General features: G+C 37.2%; 1 protein-coding gene across 2 annotated transcripts in view; it reads right to left on the reverse strand.

The window, feature by feature from the left end:
- Positions 1-1067: 1067 nt before the first annotated feature.
- The window catches only part of RFX7 (regulatory factor X7), a 143925-nt gene continuing 129110 nt past the window's right edge, over positions 1068-15882 (reverse strand). For both annotated transcript variants that reach the window (XM_071214209.1, XM_071214208.1), the window contains exons 6-10: positions 14904-15020; positions 13501-13585; positions 12655-12862; positions 8633-8928; positions 1068-7155 (exon numbers count right to left, since the gene is read on the reverse strand). In XM_071214209.1, the coding sequence (XP_071070310.1) occupies positions 3880-7155; positions 8633-8928; positions 12655-12862; positions 13501-13585; positions 14904-15020 (3982 nt within the window). In that variant the 3' untranslated portion in view covers positions 1068-3879. The remainder of the gene's footprint in view (positions 7156-8632; positions 8929-12654; positions 12863-13500; positions 13586-14903; positions 15021-15882) is intronic.

The following is a 15882-nucleotide window of genomic DNA, read 5'->3' on the forward strand; positions in this document are numbered from 1 at the left end:
AGGCACTTTATGCAACAAAAGTCTAGTTTTTCTGAAGAATTTCAAAAAGTGAGTTAAAAGTAAATGATTAGATCTACCTCTAGGAAGTGTACTTGCACAGCAATGTGTAAAATAAAATTTTGTATTTGAAATTTATTTTCCCCCTAACTTCCAACACATCAGGACATATATTTCCAAGGGGGAGCGGAAGGGAAGGAGGATGCTAATAATTTTAAGGGAAATTTACAAAATACAGATAAAATCTAAAAGCAACAAAAATGAACAGGAATTTTAAGGATATAAAAACTGAAGGCTATGAAAAAAAAGCCTCCATGAAAGTGAAACTTAATACCAAATTTTAAACCATAATTACATTTTCAAAAGAGTCATCAGCTCAAACAACTAAAGTAGGTACAGTTTGAACAAGTGTCTTAAAGTGTAGCATAATGGTTAAGAACTGGGTTTTGGAGTCAAGATAATTCTGGTTCTTCCTATTACTAGCTTTGTGACCTCTACCTGTTTATCTGTGAGCTAAAATGTTCTCACCTATTCTTCCAGAATTATTGCAAGGAAATGAGATAATATATACAAAGTAGTTAACATAGTGTCTAGTACAAAAGAAATACTAAAGAGGCAGTAATACCATTTTCAAGATACATTATAAATGGTTATACATATTCCTATGTCATTGAAGATCCTAATATACTTAATATAGCATCCAAGTTGTTCATTTTTTTAAATTTTGTATTGAGTGATTACAATTTCTTGATTAGTTTCATGTGAAATACTTTGGAATTTCGGTTTGCAGACTCAGCTTGAGTGGGGGCCTTCTTGCACTTCATCTCCCTTCCTTCCAATCTCTTCTTTCTGTAATTGCTTCTATCACCTGTCCAAACTCAGAGATCCAGTCCAGTGGATTAATAGCTCCAGAGAGGAGGTTAGTATAATAGTACTATTCTGTTGTATTGATTTTTATCCTCTTCCTTGAATTTTATGAGAGCAAAGGAAGAATGGCATTGGGTCAGCTTACAAAATGGCATGCTGTCTATATAAAATATATCCCATAAATCACCTTAAGATCAAGCCAGTTTAATATAAAATGTTTTTAATTGTTTTTGAAAACATTTAAAAAACAATTTTTGAGCACTTTCAATAAAAAAGGAGAACTGAAATGCTACTGCAATATTCAACTACTGTAGTTTCAGCAGGTACAACAGACAACAAAACACTGGAGAAATCTGACTTTGCACTAAATGAAAACATGAAACAGGGCTTGTTTTTGTTATTTATGGTGTAGTAAAGCACATTATAGTACAAGACTATTATATGAACCTCAGATGCACTGCACAAAAAAACACTTTCCTTCTTTCAGTTCAAAAGTCAGTGCTATTGCAATTATATGCAAAATTATTTACTTCATGAAGTCTTATCATGATAAACATTACGCAAAATGTTTTAAACATCAAAACAATGAAAATAATCTGAGAAAAGAACATATTCAACAACAACTAAGCAGAATTAGTAAACAAAAGAAAGTAAATAACTTGTGAATAACTATGTTTGCCTGGTTAACACTGAACCAGTTTCAATACAGCCAAGGAAAAAAAAAGTGGTTACAGGAATACCTAGTACTGTACAAGATAAGTCAATAACACTCATGCACATTTTGTGATCATGTATTAACATGGTGAAGCAAACTAAACTTAATTCTTCCTGCTGTAATATTCTCATGTAAGAGAATAATAGAAAATATCTCATTGAGATCAATGCACATTGCTACGTAAGACAATTTTATCTGTCACTTTGATGACATCTTGTCTTTTCATAATGAAACACATTTAAAAAGTTTAATCTGTGGACTGTATTGGTTGCATTTATCCTAAGAGATGTGCCTACCACAGGTTCAACAAATTTAGTGCAATATATGAACCCCAGAAAGTTTGCTGAATGAATTCAAACAAATTTAAAGTGTTTGCTGCAATACTGTACAGGGGTTAAAAATCCTCCAGTCTTAATATTTTTATCAAAAAAGATTTCCATTATTTTTATATTAGTAGGAAGCTAATAATGTAAACAAGGGATTAGAATGGCCTCAAAATCTCCTTTTCAGAGTATCTCATATAGAAAGGCTCCCATCATTTGTTAAAAGAAATCACACAGTTTCCTTTGGGTATTGCATACTTTGGTGTGCAGTAGTGCTGTGTCTCAATGTACAGTGAAGAAATAACTAGCATCAAGAAAAAGTATCTAACAGATTATTAAATCAAGATAACAGCAAACACACACAAATGCCAATAACTAGGTCATACCAATATATAAACCTCTGAGTCAACCCTAGCACCATTTATTTATCAAAATATGTTGATTCCCTACCTTGCAAATTTATTGAACTATGAAACCTATTAAATTAAACTCTTCATCATGTTTGTTAAGTATTCATTGATTGTAGTCTTCTGAATGGCTTACTAATTAAGGTAAAGGAAAGCATCACTAGGTTCAAGGTAGCATTAAGTTTAAAAACTTAATGGCTTTTTAAAAAATCTTGCTGAAAGTGATCTTGAAATTCACTTAAATAGACCTGTTAACTAGTGAGCAGATTTGTGTCAACATGAAATTCATAAATAATTACTCATAAAACAAAATGGGAGTCATATAGAGAAACATTTTAAAACAAATCCTGAGTGCTGTTTTGCAATTGTGGCTATCACAATAAATAAATTAAGCATGTAATAAAATGCTCCTCTTCTTCAAGTACTATTGATATCCCCTTTGCTTTATCGGAGATATAAAGATTTGTGGCTTCAGACCTCAGGTGGAAAAATATCTTTGTTCAGTTTTTTAAAATGCTATCTTTCTCCTCCATATTTATTTTTCAAAAGGAACCCATGATCAAATTGGATTACTATTGGAGAAGAAAAGGAGTCAGTCACTAAACTGAAGAGGAAAAATTGATTACTAAAGATAATTTAAAAATAAAAAAATAAATTTTAAATAGAATTTGAGTATGTGCATGAAGTAACGGTGATGAAAACTAAGAAAACACTTTTTTCTTCTAAATTCCCCTATCTCAACTACCAAATAAAACATGAAATACTGTTCTAACATGCTTGTAATTATTCTATTTAATTACAGCGTTTAGACTCATTTACTTGTTTTGTTTATGTGTACTTGTGTGTTAAGCTCCTCATTAAAATCAACATTTTAAAATAAAACTACTGCAAGGTTACAAATACAAATGGCCACTAGCTTTTCCTCTTAAAAATTTTAATGCAGCTTTTGCTTTCCTTAAATTAAAATTTAACTTCCCATTATTTCCTCCTATTTAAGCCTGTCATTATACGTATAAATGGTACTGAAGCCTCAGAAAGTCCTACAAAGATTTTTCATTCTACAGTAGCTCTATGCTTCAAGCCTAAATACTTCAACCTGAATATTATCCCTGTTTCAAAGACCTTCTTGTCTACAGCTTACCTCTGTTATGATTTCACATTGGAAGATAATGCCAATAACAAAAATAGCCTACATTTAAAATCAATGGACCCTTCTAAATTCTATGCAGATCAACTAAGGAATTAAAATGAACTCACACTAAGTAAAAATCTAGACTGCTCTTGTGAAAGCTGGTTAGTCAATTGTTTACTAGCAAACAATGTGATTAAACGGGGAACATTACAAAATTTAAAATCTAACACTGGTTCGTTCTACAGCCTGTCTTTAGAAACTTAAGAACTGAGGCAAGTCTAACCATTTCCTACTGAAGAAGAAACCACTTCTGCAGCAAACGCTTTTAAAAATCTCACAATTATTAATAAGTGTTTCTGCTGCGGGAGGCACTTCCATTAAGACAAATACAATACATATGTCTTTAGATACAGTGTGCTACATATTATAAAACACAATTTAACCCAACATTTCAACAGTAGGATGGTCCTTGCTTTCTATCCATTCAAAACCTGATGAAGTCATAGAGTTTATGGATTCATTGCAAATTTGTTGAAATAATGGGTCATTCTTTAATTCTTCCAGTGTAGCTTCATCATCTTGTCCCTGCTGACGACCTGGATCAAACAGTAGATTTGGGTCTAAAGTGTTCAAATCATTGATGCTGCCTGAGAGCTCAGAAGACAACCTGATATCACTAGAGAAATCAGACGCAGTATTAGTAAGATCTGATGCCATCTGACCTACCAGCTGCTGGTTGGTTTGTAAGCTGTCTCCACTCAACAGGTCTTTAACAGTGCTACTGAAATCTAATTGTTGCTCTCCAATTTCTGATTGTGCTTGATTATCCCCAGGAGAAAAACTGATCTGATCGGTGCTATTACTTTTGGTGAGGTAAGATGGTGTTTGGAATTCATACACAGAAGTGCTGGAATCGATCATATTCTGTGGGTTGGCACTAGGAAAAACAGAGGAAGTTTCCAAAATCTGAGTGAGATTCATCCGGGCTGTGTAATTGGAGGGCAGGTTGTTCATACCCAAACCTCTTACTGCATCATCATTGTCAGAATCAAGTTTACTCAACAAAACATTGGTTATTTTTTTACTGTTTGTTTGCTTCTGAAGAGAGTTCGGGAAGGCTGTTTGCATCATGACTGTCAATGGAACTGATTGACTTCTTTGAGCTATGTTGTTGGCACATGCATCTGTGTGAACATTTGTGAAAACATGAACTTCTGGGGTAACTGGACTTCCAAAGGGGGCTACATTAGACCGTGGGATATTTGATACTGGATAAAGGGTGCTTCCACTAAGATTACGTTGGCGATGGACAGCAGGGCTCACACTCCGGCATCTGAAGTTGCTGCTGGCAGATGAATTAGTTCCTTTATTATCAAGGGGAGCAGGCACTGCAAAACCCTCCTGTTTATTGGTGTTATTTACAGTGGCACCTTGATGCTGCACAGGAGAGACTGGAGTCAAACGACCAAAATGAGTGTCATGATGTCTGGGTTGAGACTGATAAGACTGTCCAGGTACAGCAAAAGCATGAGGTTTCCTGAAACGGTCTTCTACTAGTTCCTGATAGCTTGGGAGAATGCCATGGCCAGAAACCGATGAAGTACCAACCCCACTGTACCCATTATTCATCCATTCAAGCTTAGTTTTGTCAGGGTGTGTGGCCATGGGTCTTTGCATTGGTTTCACAGGACTGCTTGAGACAATGCTGGCATCATGATATGCCATACTAGCGCTTATTGGGGTAAATGCAAATGGATTCCTGCATTCAACCGGGCTGGGAGGGACACTACTGCTGCAGTTAGAATGTGGAGTACCAATAGGTGTATGTCGACTACTTCCTAAAGCACTATCCACAGGTGTAGTCTGGGCGAGCCTAGAGCAAGGACTCTCCCTTGATAGACTCTGAGACCCAGCAATCATTTCAGATGTTGGGGTTGGGGTTGGGGTTGGAGTTGGAGTTGGTGTAGGAGTGGGTGTGGGTGTGTGGATCGGAGTGCCATTGCTATGGATTGGATGATAGAAGTGGCTGCTGGAGGCATGAGATGACATTGGAGCTCCTGGAGTTGCTGACTGATTCTGAAGGGGCATTCCCAAACAGTTACTGTAAGAATGAGAATTGTTCATTGACATTTGCTGCTCCATAAGCACCAGCTCTTCTACAATACTATCTTGTGTAAGTTCATCATCAAAAGGAAAGTAGCTGTCATTCGTCTGAGAAACAGAAGGCTCAAATTCCCTCAGTTCAGACTGCAGAGGTAACTGATCTGAAGACTGTGCTTGTATTTGATTCAAAGAAGATTCTTGTATCTGGCTATGCAGCTGCTGGCTGTATGTGTCCTGTGGCATTCCTTCTAATTCCCAAACAGACTTCTCTAAGTCACCAATATCAGAGTGTTCAGGAACTGTCATAACACTAATATCTTGCTGTTGTTCACAGGTGGCAGATATAAACTCAGAATCCTTAGTGACCTGTTGCCATTCATTTGGATTAAAGCTGCCATCTGATTTTGAGTCACTGTCCAAGAGAAAGACATTACTTTCAAGTTTTACTTTTATATCTGGAGATGATGATGGCGGTGTTTGCTGTCCCAAAGCTGAATCACTGGTAATAAGAGCAGAAGTCAAGGGTCTATTTGTCATTATATGTGAATTAACATTTATTGATACCTTGCTAGGAATTTGAGCACCGGCTGTTGAACTTTCTGTTTTCCCTGAATGTGGAACCTTTTGGTCCTTCTTAACACTGCTTGGTTTCGGACCTTCTCCTGTAACTGCAGAAAGCTGTTCCGTAATTGGTTTCTTTACAGGAGGCACCTGGGACTCTTGCAATGTAGAAGACAGTCGCTTTCTTGGACTTTTAGTGCATAATTTAGGGTCTTTATTTATTGAATCACCATTAGATGGTGAGCTGGTGCTGGTGAAAGTTAAGTTCTGAGTGGCAACTGAAAGAGTGATAGTACTTTGATTATTGCCTACTGAAGCGTCCGGCAGAATTTCATTACCACGACTTTTACATTTGGTCCTCTGGTCACAGACCTTAGTTGCTTTTATTTCAATGACACTTTCATTTGAAGGTTTTTGTACTACTCCATCTGTATTACTTTTTTGCCCCGAAAGGGCATTAGGTATTGTTTTGGGAGCTTTAGCCTCATCAGAGTTCTCTTGGCACTGTACAGGATGCTCATCTGATAATATTTCAGGTTCCATTTTGACTTCTATGGCAGATGTTCCCCCAGAACTGCTGGTCCTGGACGCAGGACACTGAAGTGAAACAACAGAACCATTCTTGATCTGTGGAAAGGTCCTTGATTCTTCTGATGTTCCTGTAGCACTGTTTACTGAGGCAGAATGTTTAAGAGGGGCACTGCTGTTGCTTGGTGTGAGGGATATTGCTGTCATTTTCACCACATTTAGAGAACTCACATGTGAAGCGGGTACAACAGCAGTTTTTATAGGGCTGCTAGTAAAGAGAACAGTAGTTGGAGATCGGATGGTGAGTGCACTGGTGTTGGCTGGTTTGGGTAAGATCTGAGGGTAGCGGTGCCGGGCAGAACGATCTCCACCAGGACTGGCTGGAACATTCTGAGGAGTCTTTGGTGCCTGTTTCACAGACTGCATGTGCTGAGTGACCACCTGTACATTGAGGGGAAGAACTTTGCCATCAGAAGAACTTACTGGACTTGGTGACGTTACCAATTGCCTGGTCCGCTGGACCTGTCAAAATGAGGAAAACATAAGTCAGATTTAACAAGACTAGGATGCAAACAGCAATTCATGCAGATGTATACATTTTTTAAGTTTTAAGGCATTAATTGTCAATGTTAGAAAATATAATAATATGTACGAACAACATTAAGAAAGTTTTTGATTAACAAGGAAAAAAATTTCATACTTGTGATGAATAGTTGCCTTAGTAATGATTTTTTTAAAAGATTTCTCCCCCCCCCATCCTCTAGTTGTCTGCTCTGTGTCCATTTGCTGTGTGTTCTTCTGTATCCACCTGTGTTCTTGACAGCAGCACCTGGAATCTATGTCTTGTTTTGTTGTGTCATCTTGCTGCGCCAGCTCTTCGTGTGTGTGGCGCTATTCCTGGGCAGGCTGCTCTTATTCACGCTGGGCGGCTCTCCTTACGAGGCACGTTCCTTGTGTGTGGGGCTCCCCTACGCGGGGGACACCCCTGCGTGGCACGGCACTCCTTGCGTGCATCAGCACTGCGCGTGGGCCAGCTCATCACACGGGTCAGGAGGCCCTGGGTTTGAACCTTGGAACTCCCATGTGGTAGGCGGATGATTGTTAAGGTTATAGAGGAGATAAAATCCTGAAAAAAAAGCATGCAACTAAAAACAGACCTAGGGTCTGTGCCAAGAAGATGACTCAGCTATAGAGTAGACTGTCTTATAACTGGGCCTACCTTGGACTAAACCACTGTGGATAAGGTCCCAGATAGAACCACGGTCTATACAAGTTTGTTCTATAGTGAATAGTGCAAGAGTGCGGTTACCAGATATTCCATGCTTTAATGACATGGTGATAATATTAAGAAAAAGAAAAACAATTTTTAAGGAGATAAAATATCTCCTTAATATAATCACTAATAATCTAAAATATCACCTTACTCTTTAGCATGATACTCTCTTAACTTTAGACTCTCATTCATCATAATCTTAAGTTGTGTGAAACAGGAAAGGAAGAGACTATTAACTTCTATTTGTAGACAAGAAAACAAATTCAATAGCAATAGGACTTGACCAAGATCCAAAATAGAGCATGCCACAGAGATAAGTCTACATGAAAGCATTATCAAAACATGATACAATTTTATTCCATCTGAATGATAAAAATAAAATTTGCGCGCACGCACACACACACACACACCTTGCAAAACTGCATCATCTTGGCTCAGTCAGAGATAAAACCATGACTTATCTCTTTACTTAAGGCCCTTGCTAGTTATATGTCCGCTTTGTATGTCTTGGATCTTTGTATTTTCAGTTAGGTTGACTGTATGACGTGCTTTATAATCAAGAACATACCTCCTGAAAGAAAAGCATGTGACTGAAGCTCAATCTGTCTGTCATCACAAAATCAGTTTATAACTACATCTACACCTATATCTGACTCCTTCTCATCTGTCACTTTTAAATGATTGATTTCACACCATCCCAATAATGTCAAACACTGATGATATTACCGGAATAGGACTAGGGACAGCTGCCACAACGATACCAATGGGCTGAGGAGACAGTATTGCAGGATTTCCATTAGAAAGATTAGTTACTCCATTGGTTGTAGCGCCTTCTGATTTTTTTGCTGAGGAGTCTCCTGGCAAAGGAGATTGTAGTTTCTGTTCTTGCTGCTTCTTTTGAATTTTTCTTTGCAACTGCTGTTTAGCATCAATAGGAGAAGGCAAAGTCTTCATTTGAGGCTGAAAGGAATTACTTTCAGCTGTAGGTATAAAAGCAGAAGGCTGGGTAATTCCTTTAATTCCTGAAAATAAGCAGAAAACTAAAATAAGTACTTGACTTTTAAATTACTTATTTATTAATTCTACTTTATAGAAAGCTGTTACAACTCACTTTCTTTGAATATGTAGCCATCTACTGGACAAAGAAACCAAAACAGCAGATTTTAACTCACAATTTCTTTATAAAACATAACTATGAGACTTCCAAGTTATAAATATTTGTCAAAATGTTTTGACATCTTAAAATATGGTTCAACTCAGGTGACAGTTTGTTTCAGTTAAATAACAATAACAGAAGGTTTTTTCCCTTTTTCCTTTTCTTAATAAACTTCTCTACTTTTTTATAAACTCTTTTTTTTTTAGAATATTTATTTTCTTCCCCTCCCTCCCCTCCTGATGTTTTTTTTGCTGTGTCCATTCGCTGTGTGATCTTATCTATTTCTATTTTTGTCTTCTCTTCTCGTCTTTCTCCTCTAGGAGTCACTGGGATTTGATCCTGCGGACCTCTGACGTGGAGAGAGGTTCCCTGTCAACTGCACCACCTCAGTTCCTGGTTTCTGCTGCACTTCACCTTGAATCTCCCCTTCATTTCTCTCTTGTGGCATTATCATCTTGCTGTGTGACTCACTTGCGCGGATATTGGCTTTCCGCGCGGGCACTTGGCTTGCTGTGCAGGCACTTGGCTCGCCACATGGCTCACCATGTGGGCACTCACACAGGCACTGGCTTGCAGCATAGGCACTCATGTGGGCACCTGGCTCTCCACGTCGGCTCTCACGTGGGCACTCGGCTCACCACATCGGCACTTGGCTCGCCGTGCAGGCACCTGTATGGGCACTCGGCTCACTATGTGGGCACTGGCTCGCCATGCGGGCAGGCTCTCTCTTTTTCACCAGGAGGCCCCAGGGATCAAACCTAGGTTCCACCATGTGGTAGGCAGAGGCCTTATCACTTGAGCCACATCTACTGCTTCTCAATAGACGGATTTTGAAAACAGTAGGAGCTATGTCAGAAATATATAGAAGCTAAGAAATAAATGCCAAAATACCATGTTTTACGCTTTATCAGTAGATACCACAAAAATTCTCCTTCCTTTTCTCTAATTGAAAGAAATTCAGGCATTTTCATAATTTGAATATTTAGCCCATAAAGGGCACTCAATAAGTATTTGCTGAAATCTTCTGTATCTTAGAAAAAATTATATGGAACAATTTTTTAATCCTATCAAAAATTCACAAAATCGGTACTAATATATTACTATTTTAACTGCTACTGTATAATTATTACAATATGACCTAAAAGAAATTAAAAATGAGAGTTTCTTGATAAGACTAAGGTTAAGATATTCTGAAAAAGCGTCACAGAGAAAACTTCCAAAGCAGTAAGATAAACACTGAAAAAAGGAATGATAAAATAAGATATAAATTTTAATTTACAAAAAATGGATTACAAAATAAACATTTTTTTCATAAAGTCCATTTCACATTTAGAGTATGGCATTAAGAGCTTTAGAAAGTAAGCCGTGAATGGCAAAAACAGTAAAGAGAGGAGAGGAAAGGACTTTCCTACTGGTACACCTCGGTCTTCTTCCTTTCCCTAGCCTAATCTCTGCTTTTCGCCATTCCAGTTAAAAGCAACAACGTGGGGATGGGGAGACATTAAGAATGGACAGAGTATAAACTCTCTCCCACACACTCACTCCTCAATAGTCCCTTGTCTCTCAACCCCTTTTTATCACCTTGGTACTACTGTTTTCTTCAAATTAAGCTGAAATTGCATTCCTCTCTCCCAGCTTCCAGCCTCAGCCCTGGCTTCTCAGCACTTGCACCCTGAAGAGCTCCTGCCAGTGGCTCACAGCTTGGGCCGCCTTACCCACCTCCACTGCCAGGGCTTCTGGAAAGGAATGGGTTCCAAGCAGCTGACTTACAAAGGACATTTGTAACACAACCTGTTCTTAATATGAAGCCTGTATTTATATTAAAAAACAAACAAACAATTTCCCCTTCAAAGGATGAAGATTAATCACCACCAGAGATATTCAAAAGAATGAAGGAATGAGAACAAAATTGCGAGAGACTATATAAAAATGTTCTGAATAATGACACAACTGTTAACAAGTTTAGCCTCCCAAGAAGACTGCTTTCAAAAAGGGAAAACATCTGTTGATATATTTAATTTTTACTACTTTATTACAAAACCCCTCACATACCTTACTTTACACCATTTCCTTAAAAATTCATTCATTTATTTCATTCAAAATTCCTTTATGTCAGATTTTGGGGAAAAGGTAGGAAATAAGGTAACAAGAGATGTCTTTTCTCCATGAAGCCTCCTAAGTCAACCTGTTAAAGTACTCTTTTAAGTGTCAGTAGGCATAAGAGAAAGAGAACACAGAAAACTGAAGAGACCATACTGTTTAAAACCTCACTTTACCAAAAGATAAGACAGTGTGATATAATGGAATTACCTGGGCTTTGGAGAAAGACAAATTAGGATTCAAATTCTGGCCCCATAAAATATTATCCTCCCATGGAAAAATTACCCATTAATCTCCCCAAATGTGTTTCCTGATTTGTAAAATGGGAATAAACATCACCTATCTCACAGGAAAGCTGGATAAATAAATAAGATATGTGAGCTATCTTGCTAGATATGGTCACACTTCTGTGTAGGTATAAACATGTAGGTACGTCATATAGCCTGCATCTAGACAGTTAGAAAAAATTATGACTAGGCTCTTGTAAGCAGTTATTTTGCTAAAATGCCATTTATTCTAAAAACATTGTCAATTCCTTAAAAAATGCCTCTTTGAAAATACTCATTTGTGAATGCATATTAAAAATATCTTTTAAAATGCTATTTTACAGTAATGCTTCATAGTTTACCTTTTGTGAAACTAAGTTACCTTTCTTTTTTTTTTTAAAGATTTATTTATTTATTTAATTCCCCCCCTCCCCTGTTGTCTGTTCTCTGTGTCTATTTGCTGCGTCTTGTTTCTTTGTCTGCTTCTGTTATTGTCAGCGGCACGGGAAGTGTGACGGCGCCATTCCTGGGCAGGCTGCACTTTCTTTCGCGCTGGGTGGCTCTCCTTATGGGGCGCACTCCTTGCGCGTGGGGCTTCCCCATGCGGGGGACACCCCTGTGTAGCACAGGCACTCCTTGCGCGCATCAGCACTGCGCATGGCCAGCTCCACAAGGGTCAAGGAGGCCCGGGGTTTGAACCGCGGACTCCCATGTGGTAGACGGACGCCCTAACCACTGGGCCAAGTCCGTTTCCCTAAGTTACCTTTCAAAGAGCCCAAAGATCATTTTATTTATAAGTATTAGTTTCTTGATAAGAGGCAAGCAAGTAATTTTAAAATTTACTCATTATTTTACTCACAATATTTACTTAGATATTCATATGTACTTAAAGGCCCATACACAGATCTTTTAAATTTTGAACTAGCAATGGAAAAATTAGTAAACTGGGAAATCTTAGAACTTTCATATTCCAGCAGAGCAATATACAAAAATGGAGCTTTGTGCTTGAAAATGAAAGGAGTACTACTACTACTACTACTACTACTACTACTACTACTACTACTACTACTACTACTTTTTGATGGCTTAACAAACCCAATACAGGTGAACTCATATATGTACTAAAAAGAAGTAGTTCTTTCACCAAACTCTTCTTTTGCTACTAACTCTAAACACAGTAACACCCCTGGTCACTTTTGTCTTGTTAATGATAATTAATTTCATACCTGCTGGTGCTGCCGCCATTACAGTTAGAGCTGCCATGGACTTGGTGCCTATATAGTGACTTTTTACAAGGAAGCGCGCTAATTCCAAGACTGTGTCAAATGGCTGGCTTAACACTTTCTGGGCCCATTCACACACAAGACGGCAGGCAGAAGAGATAACTTCTTCATCAATATTTTGAAGTTGCCCAGAAGATTCGGCGCCTTCCAACTAAACAGAGGAAAAAGGAGACATTAACTTTTAAAACAAAGTTCAAAGAGAAATTCAATTCAAGCACATTCAAGATATGTATTTTAATTCTTAATTAGGAGATACAATCTAAATCTGATGGGTCAAAGCAGTATGAAAGAACCAGTTTGTATGTAAGCGCCTGGCAAACAAGGAAGCCAGACCTACCAATGCACAGCCAACAGCAGCATTTTGAATATAACATTTTAAAGGGTTGTTAAAGATATATGAAGACTAATAAATGTTTTGAATCTTTCCAAAAGCCTGTTCTAACATTATGAAAACAAATCACATCACTAGCTATGTTTTCTCTTTGGAAAAAAAATTCATACTATACATATTACTCTACGACTTGATTTTTCCTCTTGACAATATATCATGGATATATCTATGAAACAGTAACTTTAGATCTATCTTTGTTCCCCCTAGTTTCAGAAGTCATATAATTTAAGTCACATACATTAACTTTTTCAGCCACTGAGAGAATTTTTAGTTTAGCTGTAATGGCACAGTTCTTGGTCCCTGCTTTCATCCAAATGAGAGAACTATGGAGTATGCATTTCAGTATTGATACAACTGTATAATTGTACCTATTGAAAAAGAAAAGGCAGAAGTCTTACCCCATCTCCAGTTTTGTGAAAGTCAAGGTTGGGCAGTGTTGGCATGTGAACAAGAGCTTTTTTTCTTAGTCCACTGTAGCAATATGTAATAAAGAGTTAAGACCTAAAGTACTCCAAGCTAAAATGAACTGCTTATATGCATAACATCTGTGAAATAACTATATATCAAATGGTTATATCATATATCAAATGAGAATAAAGTAAAAATGAGTTAACACCTACTTTCTGAATTCTTCAGTAAGAGAAACCTTAATATTAGAAGCTCAGGACACTGTTACTCTTTTGAAACCAAAGCAGCCACTGTAGAATGTTACTGTTTTAAATGAAACTAAATGATTTTCATGTGTTATAAATTTTATGAATAAATGTTCCTAATAAGCTATACCAGCCACTAGTAACAAACAGGTCAGAAGGAAAGGAATAGCCAAATGGAAACCTGGCACAGAGAAGGGAAACTTTAGCCGAGGGCACTGGGACAAAAACAACTCTTAAGAGTGTCACAAGGGCTTTAACCTTTTCATTGCTCTTTTTCCACTGAAACACACAGGATTATCACCTGTAATATGCCAAAGATTCATTAAGACATTTTTGTTTGTATTCAGGAAACAAGGATAGGTCATTCAACAAGTGGTTAAAGAACATCTGGAACTATTTTAGAGGAGACTTCCCTTCCCCTTCCTTTCATCTCCTCCATAGTAGCTCATTTTATTTTTCGAAAAAGGCCAAGAACTAAGCTGGAGAATATGATGTATTTCTAATATGATCCAGAGACCCTCTATTTCACACTCTTCTTCCAAGAGTAGAAAGAACTTTTAATAAATTTTTAATTTCCTTACTTCTGTTTGTTCCTAAGTATTTCTCCATTACAAGAGGGGCTTTATATATGTGTTGGCTTTAATTTCAATATTGGTCTTAAATGAATGGCTGAAAAATACTTTACAGAAAATATTAATCTTTGAGTACAAGTTATATGAGAAATATTTTTGAATGTTGTATTTTTTGCCAAGTAGTTCTCTTTGTTTCTAAATTAGAATAATGGTAGGAGATATGATTTAAAGACTAAAATCTTTACCACTTTAATGGTATAATTTATAACTGCTGAACTATGGAGGTCTCAAAAGCTATTACTGTTAAAGAAAAGAAAAACCAGATCAGACTATTAAGTAACACACTGATAGAGTAAGGTGAAATCTATTGAAATCCTAATACACAAATGGATCATATTTATATCTTTTGTACCCTGATAAACAGCTAGGAAAACTATGTTTGCAGTTATTCTATAAAGTTGTTTTGAGTTGTTTATATTTGTTTTAAATTTATTTCTAAATATAGTTGCTAGTTTGACTACAACAGGTGTAAGTGAGAACTAAAGAGATTACTAAACCCATTCTAGTAAAGGATATTTAGATTTGCCTCTTGTGCCCAGGCGACGTGCCTTCATGTTTGGAAAGATGTTTTTCATGATCTTTCCAAAGTCAGCAGCACTTAATGGATGGTAACCAAGATTGTCACAATAGCTCCTGCAAAAGAGGGAGGGACCAATTTAGAGAACAGCACAACTCAGTATTGCATACCCTGGAGCTACTTCAGTACAATTTTGATCCCTTTGACAAAGTGAAGAATAGCTCTTAAAGTCATTCACTACATTTTGCCTTGATGTATTGTATTATTATCACTCTTTGAGACGTGTGTTAACTCAGGTTTAGTTAGCTGGTTACACCCTCAGGGTCTACAGTACTATTTTCAATAGCATTCAAGAATCTTATAAAAAGATATGGATGTATAAAGCTTTCCAACTACTATCCAAACATGCACTCTAAAATGAGTATATCCAGCTTAACCCACATACTAGGATAATTTCCAGTACAAATATCAGGTACACTAGACATAAGACACTATTATATGGATTAAAAAGTAGAAACATGGTATGTTAGAACTAAAAGGGACTTTAGAGATCATATACACCAAAATTCTCATTCTACTGATAAGGGAAAAAACAAAGGCACAGAAAGAGGTTCTGAAGGTCCAGTGTTATCTCCCCTAACTTCATTACCTCCATTATTGGCAGGAAAAAAAAACACCAAAAAACTTCAAGTGGGATCAGAGAAACATGCCAAGAGTCTTAACTACTACTATAATCAGATGTTTTGTTTTTCCCTAGATCTGCCAGTCATAAGTTAAAAAAAAAAAGGCTACTCCCTCTTCTATATCTTCTATATCAGGTTAGCAGCAGACCAGGGCCTTATCTTGTTCTGGCTGCCAGGACATTTCTCATAATTGTTGGCCTTTGAGGAAAGCCACTTCCTGGGAAATACCAAGGAGCTCCAAAGTAATTCAATCATATCTCCTCACCTCACCTCCATCTCAGTATCAACCAGAGTA

The sequence above is a fragment of the Dasypus novemcinctus genome, chromosome 3 (genome assembly GCF_030445035.2).
Source record: "Dasypus novemcinctus isolate mDasNov1 chromosome 3, mDasNov1.1.hap2, whole genome shotgun sequence".
Taxonomy (NCBI): Eukaryota; Metazoa; Chordata; class Mammalia; order Cingulata; family Dasypodidae; genus Dasypus; species Dasypus novemcinctus.